Here is a 9,176-nt window from a genome sequence, read left to right as displayed (position 1 = left end):
GGAAACGTTACTTTTAGCTTCCCTCCTCTAACAGGTATAGAAAGGAAAAATGATGCCACATATCAAGAGAGTAATCAAGGAGCCCTGCAGCTTACATGAAATGAAGCATCAGGGAACCTTAAGAACAGTTCTGGCTGGGCATATTATACTGACCGTATTTCGCTATGGAATAGGTCTACTGGGGCTCTGGCCAATTTTTCAACTTACTTTCAATTCAATATTGATCTGAACAACGAAATATACGATAATCATGGAGATGGACTTGCGCTCTTCATGGCACCATTCGAACTGGAACCACCAGAGGACGCTTATGGTGGATTTCTTGGCTTGTTTAATGAGGAAAGCTTTAAACAATCATCTTATCAGATGGTTGCTGTGGAGTTTGATACATAAAACAACGATTGGGATCTTGATGACAATCATGTTGGGATCAACGTCAATAGCATTTTTTCGAAGTTGATTTTTCCGCTCGATACATCTAGTCTATTCAATCGCTCTATAGACCAAAATCTCACAAACGCAACATGGGATGCCTGGGTGGATTATGACGGTGTAGAAAAGATTCTGCACTTCTTTCTCTGGTATAATTCTTCTAAACCCAAAATCCCTCTATTTAACCACACAATAGATCTGAGCAACTGTCTACCAGAGTACATCAAGATTGGCTTCTCGACTGCCATTGGAGAGTACACAGAGACGCACACCGTAAAAGTTTGGAATTTTACTTCTAAATATTCGTGGGAAGTCGGACCTCCTGGTGAATTACTTAGAAATGGCAATGTAAACAGATTTTCTGTGAAATTTTATTTGATATGCGTGTTCTTCGTTGTTGTGGTCCTATGTGGCTTCATAGTTGTTCGCTGGTGGCAGTATTTCAGAAAAAGGGGAAGAGAAGGTAAGGCTAGCGAAGAGAGTGATCCAGAGCTCGACGAATGCTGTTCTCATGGCCCCCGAAGCTTTTCCTACGCCGAGATCAGTGTCGTGACAAAAAATTTCTGCGAGAAAGAAAAGCTTGGACAAGGCGGCTCCGGCAGCGTTTACAAAGGAATCCTGCCCGGCACAGGGGACGCGCTGGCTGTGAAAAGAATAGCTCAAGGATTGAGACAAGGAAGAAAGGAGTATGTCTCCGAAGTTCAAACAATCAGCAGGTTGAGACACCGTAATCTTGTGCGGCTTATAGGATGGTGCCACGAAAAGGGAGAGTTACTTCTGGTCTATGAGTACTCTCCAAATGGGAATCGGGATAAACACATTTTTGGGGAACAGGAGGATACGCTTGATTGGAGCCGAAGATATAGTATCGCCTGTGACATTGCCTCTGCTCTTGTTTATCTCCACGAAGAGTAAGACCAGCGTGTCATTCATCGAGACGTGAAGGCAAGCAACGTAATGTTGGATTCTGATTTCAATGCCAAGTTGGGTCATTTTGGTTTGACGAGACTGATGGAACATGACTAGGAGGATTCCCATACGACCATGGTGGCAGGCACGCGGGGGTATGTTTCTCTAGAGTGCTACATAATAGGGAAAACCAGTCCAGAAGCTGACGTGTACAGCTTTTGGGTGGTTACACTAGAAATTGCCTGCGGAAGGCGGCCGATTGATCACAGCCTTGAAGAACACAATTGTTTCCCTTTTCTTGTCAACATCTATTGCATACTAGACCTTCTCATGTATGGACCACTTTCATTCATAGATAGCATTCCTCACAAATATAACACATCTGTGGAATTTTCAAGCTATCTAGTTGTTCTCGAAACATCATTTGAGATCTATAGAAATTATCCTTAAGAAATACAGTTGGGTTTTGTATATTTTCTCTGTTGCCTTATCCACCTAAATTTATCCTATTTTGGCTTGTAGGATGAGGTGTTTCAGGAACACACTCTGTTGTTCTTGAATTTTCATTCTGGTGACTCATTTCCACAAATACAGGTAATGCTTGATTGTACCTCTCACTTGATTCAAAATCAACTTCATGTCTCCCTTGTTTTTCAAAATGAGATACTTCATCGGATGTTCGTTGACGAGTAATTCTATCCCTATTTTGTAATTCCAATTCTTGTATTAGCAATCCTACCCTTCTTCTAGAATAATTTAGTCATCGGACTTCATTTTTCCTTCTTCTTTCTTCTTCTCTTTCAGCTTGTGTCATTTGTTCTTGTCGTCGTCTACGATACTCTCTCTGGTATTCTCTCTGGTATGCTCTTTGTTGCTCCATTTGGTATTGTCCTCTTTCTTGATCCGATTGGAAATTCATACTTGATTTATAAATTTGTAACCAAACATTAAAAAAATAGTAGATTTAGTAAATTATTTTTTATAAAATTGGTTTAAAATATCACATTAATTTAGTGGCATTGTACTTTAGATAAGATAGATATTTATTCATTTCTAATTAATAGTTTAACAATTCACAAATACATATAGGAGGAACTTTTTTGTGTAGATAAGATCTACAAATATACTAAATACCAAATAGTCTTGTATGTATAATACTAAATTTATTTAAGACAAAGGAAAAATAACATACGTTCATCAAAATTGTTAAGTCGAACAACCAAATTAATAAAAAAAAATGATAATGTCAAATAATATGACTCCTAGATTCCATTATAGTGATACAAAAACATGTGGAATTCATTAGTGAGGAAAAGGTTATTTTCGCCATCCATGTGCTCTTCATCATAGCAGATGTCTTTCATAAATTCAAAGAACCCAAATGATTTCTTCCATGCGTCATGAATTTCCTTTGTATATTTTCCCATCTAAAAGATTTGAGAATCTTGGACACCTCGAACATGAAAGCTCGCATTATGAATTTCAACTGTAATTTTTCTACAAGACTCACAAATGATTATTCCCAATCTATCCAAACAAGTTTGAACAATTTGGCTTGATTGCACCAAGTCGTTTGGAAGAAGTGAGCTTGTGATATTGTTCTCGGAATTATTTTGTTGAGCATCCATAGTTAATTTTTTTCTGATATCTATAATGTAAGGATAAAAAATGGTCAGTATCAAAATGACAAGAATTAAGCTATGCATATATAGAAATAAATTGGTATTTGAAAGAGAAGAAGATTTGTTTGATTCTTTCTTATTGACATAATTCTACGCATTTAATTTCTTTTAACAAAAAACTTATATCTTCTTAATATTACTTATATAATTTTCTAATCTTTGATTTAAAAATTTAATAGTAAAACCTAACTTCAAATATTAAGGAGAAAATAGATAACATTTCATGAAATTTTGTTTTTTATTTTCTTCATATTTTGATAAACGTTAAAATTGAGATTTATAAGTAGAATAAAATTTATAAAAATTAAAAGACATTCTTAAATATAAAATTTAAATTTCCTGATGCATCATTTCATTTAAATGTGTATTAATCTTTCAGACTTAGTTGATAGATCTAATTGAACTTTTCTAATCTATTTTAATATAAGATTGAAATTTATAAATTTGAGAAAATTTGATCAAAATGTTAGAGATTATATCAAGGCCTAAGACCTACTTCTTACATACATCACAAGACAAGGTAGAGACCATGTAGTTTCTTACGTGCATCATGAACTTAATGAATCATTTCTACATTTGATGTTTTCTCCATGTTTAATGTCCAATTTTTGTTATAATTTGAATCATTGTGCTAAGATTGGAGCTCTAATTTTTTAAAAGTGTAGGCTCCATCAAGATCAACAAAAGCTTTTAAAGTAATAGCATAAAAGAAACTAAAGAAAAGAAATGAATTCTTGTAAATAAAAGGATCCTAGCAACTTGTGCAAAGGAGAAGAAAATACATGTCAATTGAATTACAAGAATGTAATCATTGATAATGAGGACAATTTTTCCATAGAAAGTCAAATTATGATATTGCTAAGAGGGTTTTACAATATAATCATTTGTTAATAAAGAAGGCAAATTTTAAATTCTAGAAAAACTGAGAAAGATTTAAGTTAGAGGTCTTTCCTTATAGATGATCATATTATGATTTATGATGAATCCATAAAGGCTAGATTTCTTTTCTTCTCTTAATATATATCAATAGAGAAATCTAGAAACCCCTTGGATCCATGTATTTGGGGTCCCATTAGAGGAAAAAATAGGAGATAGAATGGTAGCCCATATGGTTGCTCCATATGCTAGAAAAACCATGCTCTTTCGTAGGAAACTCGTGTCCAAATGTTTCAAAAGAATGTGTAACACATTTAATGTCCTTTTACATTAAAAAATGCATTTTATGGTCCTAAAACAACTTAATAGGTCATTTCTGATATGTACTTATGTTCTTCTTGCTTATTTGTATGACAATTAAACACAGTAGGCTGATTGTATGTTATCATTGGTTGGCCCATCTTGTCCATAGTTAGAGAAGCTTATTTTATTGTTGTGAATCCACTGCATTTTGTGTAGGGGGAATAATAACAAAACCAAGTAGAAAGAAAGATCTACTTTATATTATGCTATTAGTCAAATATCTATTTTAAAAATTGGCATAGATATGCTATTTTATAAGTTTGGACATCTTAAAGTGACACAAAAATTTTTGAAGATGAGGTAGAAAAGACATCAATTGCTAAGAAAGATTTGGAGAATCAGCATAGAATGCTTGGATCAATGTATTTCCCAAAAAAGCATGACACAAGAGATTATATCAAGGCCTAGGACCTACTTCTTACATACATCACAGGACAAGGTAGAGACCATGTAGTTTCTATTCTAAAAAAGTTTTTAAGAATTGTTTTTTGATAAATTTTGTTCTTTAAAAATACATAGCTAAATGATACCTATAATTTTAAACTTTCTTTTATTATCAAGCAATAAAAAATTATTTTCCCATATGTCTATTCTCAAAAGATGCATAACAACAATACAATAATATTGATCAATCAATATAACATGAAAAATAGTATAATCTAAAATTTTATATATTAAAAATGATCTATCTATTAAAAAGATTACTACTCATTAATAAAAATTAATGTATCATGCATTATAAATATATAAATTAATTATAATTGTACATGTGTATCTATGTTTATTTATCTAAACTTGGATGTTTGATAAACTATATAATGGATTGGTTTCAAATCAATTTTCTATTTCTTAAAAAAACAACTCCTATTTTTATTAAAGAGTTTCCTTAAAGTATAAGATTTAAATTGCTTCATGATGTATAATGAGCTTATCTAAATTATTCTACTACTGTTTAATATCATGATATTAGTTGATAAAACCTATAATAGTTGATTCAAAATTCTTCTACTTTTGTTGAAAATCTTAATAATAGTTTGTAGGAGCTATAATTGATATAGATCTCATCTACTTTTATTTAACATCATGATAATAGTTCACATGACCCATACTATATAATTAGTTGATCTAAAATCTATCTACTACTCTTCAACATGACGATGATAGTTCATAGATTGCAACACTTATATAAAGATTTAAAATCTTACAAGATCATATCTAAAAACAACGTTGAACCCATCTACTACTACATTTTTTATTCTTGTTAAAATATTTTGAATATTAATTTTACTAAATCATAATTTTATACTAATATATTTCTCGAGAACAAATTATTTATTTAAATAAATTTTAAAAATTGTAAAACATATAATTTGACATAGATCCTTGATTCTTGATTTTTCCTTCCAAAAACTTCCATTAATCATTTTGATTAAGATAGTCTTCCATTTGCATCTTCCATAACTGAAAGTTCTACCCTTAAACCTATCAACCCTTAGCTTACCCTTGTCTTCCATCACTCCCACTCAACTGTGAGACTTTCCTACATAGGATAAGTGAAAAACAACCTAACTTTGATACCACTTGTTAGGATTAAACCTTAGATAGAAATAACAATTACATGCAAATATAACCAATAATAGAAAATAATAGATCACATAGAAAAGAACACAAGACAACAAGATTTAAAGTGGTGCACTCAATCCCTAGGCTATGTCCACCAAATAGAAAGTTTGATATTATTACAATCTAGTGATTACAACTTGATTATAATCTGTAATCCCTTACAACTCAATACTGCCACAAGAACCAATTTTGCATCACCACAATGAAATAATCCCTAACCCTAGGCCCTTTTATACAAGTATTTTTATGCCACTTTAAGGTTACAATATGTCCACCATATGTTAGCCATACATCAACCACAATGTCTACCGCAACCCAATTTGTTTTTTCTAGGTGCTACCCCAAACCCCAAAGAATTTATTAAGTATGTCTAGTACTTCCTTGATCATTCACCACAAACTAACAAGATCAACCCTTACAAAGATTACAAAATTTTCCTTTATAGTTCAGGCATAACTAAGATATTTCTAATCAAGTTACTCCACAACTACTATCTTAAATGCTCAGAGAATAATCATAGAGTTCTAGAAAAAATTTGATCTTGACATAGATTCAAATATAATGAAATCTAATATTTTTCCAAAACAAAGCCTTGAGAAGATAGAACAAGACCATTAATTCACTCTAACTAAGTAGATGGATAAAACTAGAGGTGGTGGAGTGTTTTCCTTCATTCACTAGGCATGACATTCATTGGAGAGTGGTTGGAATCGATTATGAAGATTGGATCATGCAAGAAAACATTTCTTCCTCATAGTTGGCTCGATAAACTAGAACAGTCAATAGGTCAACTGAATCTTGCAACCAAGATGGGCCACGTGAGCCAATAGTCTTATTTCTTTTTGCCACCCCACAAATTCTCCACTCATTTGAGCATATCACTTTTAACTAACCGCACCACCCTCAAACTTAACCATGGTAGTCAATGAAAAGTTTCAACCCAATTGCCAATGTTAACTGCAATGGTACCTCCTCCAACCCACAAAGACATGTAACCTTCAGGCACTTCCCTGCAATGTCTAAAGTTTTAGCAATTCCATGATGCAAGAAAGAACTAATCATTGATCTATGAAAGATCGATGATCAATGAAATTTTTTGTCATTACTACGCCTACACCATTAATACTTTTAGGCCCACAAACTACTCAACATCCACCTTAGGAAAACCTGGCATCCAATTGGCCCCACTTTTAGTGCTAGTAGCCAACAAAGAAGGACAGACCCACCAATCCATATGTCACAATATCACTTGCTTGCATTGTCAAAAAGTCTAACAAAAGATAGAATGTGGGAAAGTGATTGCCAATAGAAACTTAGCCGTATTCCAACTCATATTAGCATATAATCATGGTAAAAAAGGTGACCTGCAAGAAATGAGACCTATATAGCACATGGCAGCGAGGTACATTCTTTCTTTATGTAAAGGTCATTCACATTGAAGAAGCAGGAAAGTGCCCGCTGTAGATCTGTGCAAGATTTGATGGTGTGCAAAATTGTAGGAGCCCCGAAAGAAAACTAAACAAGATATGAAAATATTAAAAGCCCCCATTTTAATTATTTCATATTTCCATGGTATTCAAATATTTAAAAAGAATGGAAAGTGGTCATTTATCATTTAAATTCAAATAGGGTGATTTTGGTAGAAAGGCAAATTTGGCCAATAGTTAATTCAGAATTTGGATTCATACTGATAAAAAAGACAAACTAATAATATAGAATTAAAAATTGGAAAGTGTGTGATATCGAGAGCATTGGGGAACACATTTGGCTTGCATAAAATATTGTTTTAGATAAAGGTAAAAATAGGTTTTGAAGGGGACCTAAAACCCTTAACAAGAAAACAAAAGACAAACCATTAAGTTCCACCAAGTTTTACAAGGACTTGAAACCTACCATTTTAAAAGATTCAAATTCAATTTTTACAAGGACCTAAAATCACAATATAAAATCAAAAAACAAGACCAAGTTTTAAAAGGACCTAGAACCTAGTTTTAAAATAACAAAACTAGATTAAAAACCTAAAAAATTGACTAGAAACTAGAACAACTACCAAGATAGAGACCAAAAACCAGAAACATAGAAAAACTGCTATTATAGTTCTTTGATCATTTGGACCACCTCTTTTCTAGCCTCCATAGTACTTTGGATGGTATTAACCATAGATCCCACGATGCCCTCAGCTACTTTTTTCCTAGAGCTCTATCTGGTTCATTTACATGGACCACCCAAAGATATGATTTCTTCATTAGTTATCTTCCCTAAGCTAGCAGCAGCTACACAAATGCCAGAATTAACCTACTCCATATTATTACAACTTTCTTTGATCAATAACTAGAGCTTGTTTTCATATTCCTTTAGTTTGTCTGGTATATTACCAACCTGAATTGCCAACTGGATGGTCTTTATGCAATTAGTTTCTTGGTTCTGCTCCATTGTTGTGACTTTTCTTTTCAATTGTTGTGACTTTTTTTTTGGATGGTCTTTATGCAATTAGGGAAGAGTCTACCTTTAAGTTTGTAGTATGTAGGAAAGAAAGCCTTGTATCTCTACCAACATAATCATCCTTATCATCCCCCATATCTTCCTTACCCATAGACTCATTCTTCTCATTCCTTATGTCTTCCTTCACATTTTCAGCATTCTTATTAAAGAGTTCCTCCTTTCCCTTCTCCATTACTTCTTCTTCATCCCTCACTCCTAGGGATTGTTCACTCTAATTGGTATCCTCTTCACTAGCATTACTTGACACAGTATTTTTATCATTGCTTTCATCTATCTCCTCCTTACCAGATTCACCCTTGCCACCAGGGTAACCTTCCAAATTCGAGCTAAAATCTCCCACATCTCTGTTCTCCTCCTCATCCACTAACCCCTTCCTCTCCTTTACTATTCCTAGAGTAGGTTTCACTCACAGAGCCCTTCTTTTTCTCAGAAGGAGGGGAAGACACAATAGCCTTGTTCTTACAATAATTCTCAATCAGTAAAATTAATCCTTCATGAAAAATCAAGTGGGTTTCTTCTTTTCTATGAGCTTGGAGACTATGGAGCAAAGAAAATCTCAAATAAAAAGGAAATGAGATTCTATCTTTGTCCCTAAAATAGTTTAGAAACACAAAATGGAATTTATGAACATGTTTAGCTCTACCATCTAAGATAAAGTACTCACGAATGCATGAAAGCACATCCCGCTAGATAACCTTAATTTGGTCCAGTTTGTAAAAATCACCATTATTTTCCTCCTCATCCATTTTCAAGAACTTCTTAAACGTTGCATTTGTTTATCCATCTAAG

The 9,176-nt window shown here is 33.2% G+C and overlaps 1 protein-coding gene across 1 annotated transcript in view; it reads left to right on the top strand.

Moving 5' to 3' along the window:
• The window catches only part of LOC149558525 (L-type lectin-domain containing receptor kinase IX.1-like), a 3,620-nt gene extending 2,273 nt beyond the window's left edge, over window positions 1–1,347 (top strand). The window contains exons 2-3 of the mRNA XM_089830890.1: window positions 174–380; window positions 483–1,347. Coding sequence (XP_089687016.1) covers window positions 174–380; window positions 483–1,347 — 1,072 coding nt within the window. The remainder of the gene's footprint in view (window positions 1–173; window positions 381–482) is intronic.
• Window positions 1,348–9,176: the final 7,829 nt, after the last annotated feature.

This window comes from Cupressus sempervirens, chromosome 5 (assembly GCF_028749045.1).
Source record: "Cupressus sempervirens isolate cs-2001-9-10 chromosome 5, ASM2874904v1, whole genome shotgun sequence".
In the NCBI taxonomy this organism is placed as follows: Eukaryota; Viridiplantae; Streptophyta; class Pinopsida; order Cupressales; family Cupressaceae; genus Cupressus; species Cupressus sempervirens.
This window is presented reverse-complemented; position numbering and strand designations above follow the sequence as displayed.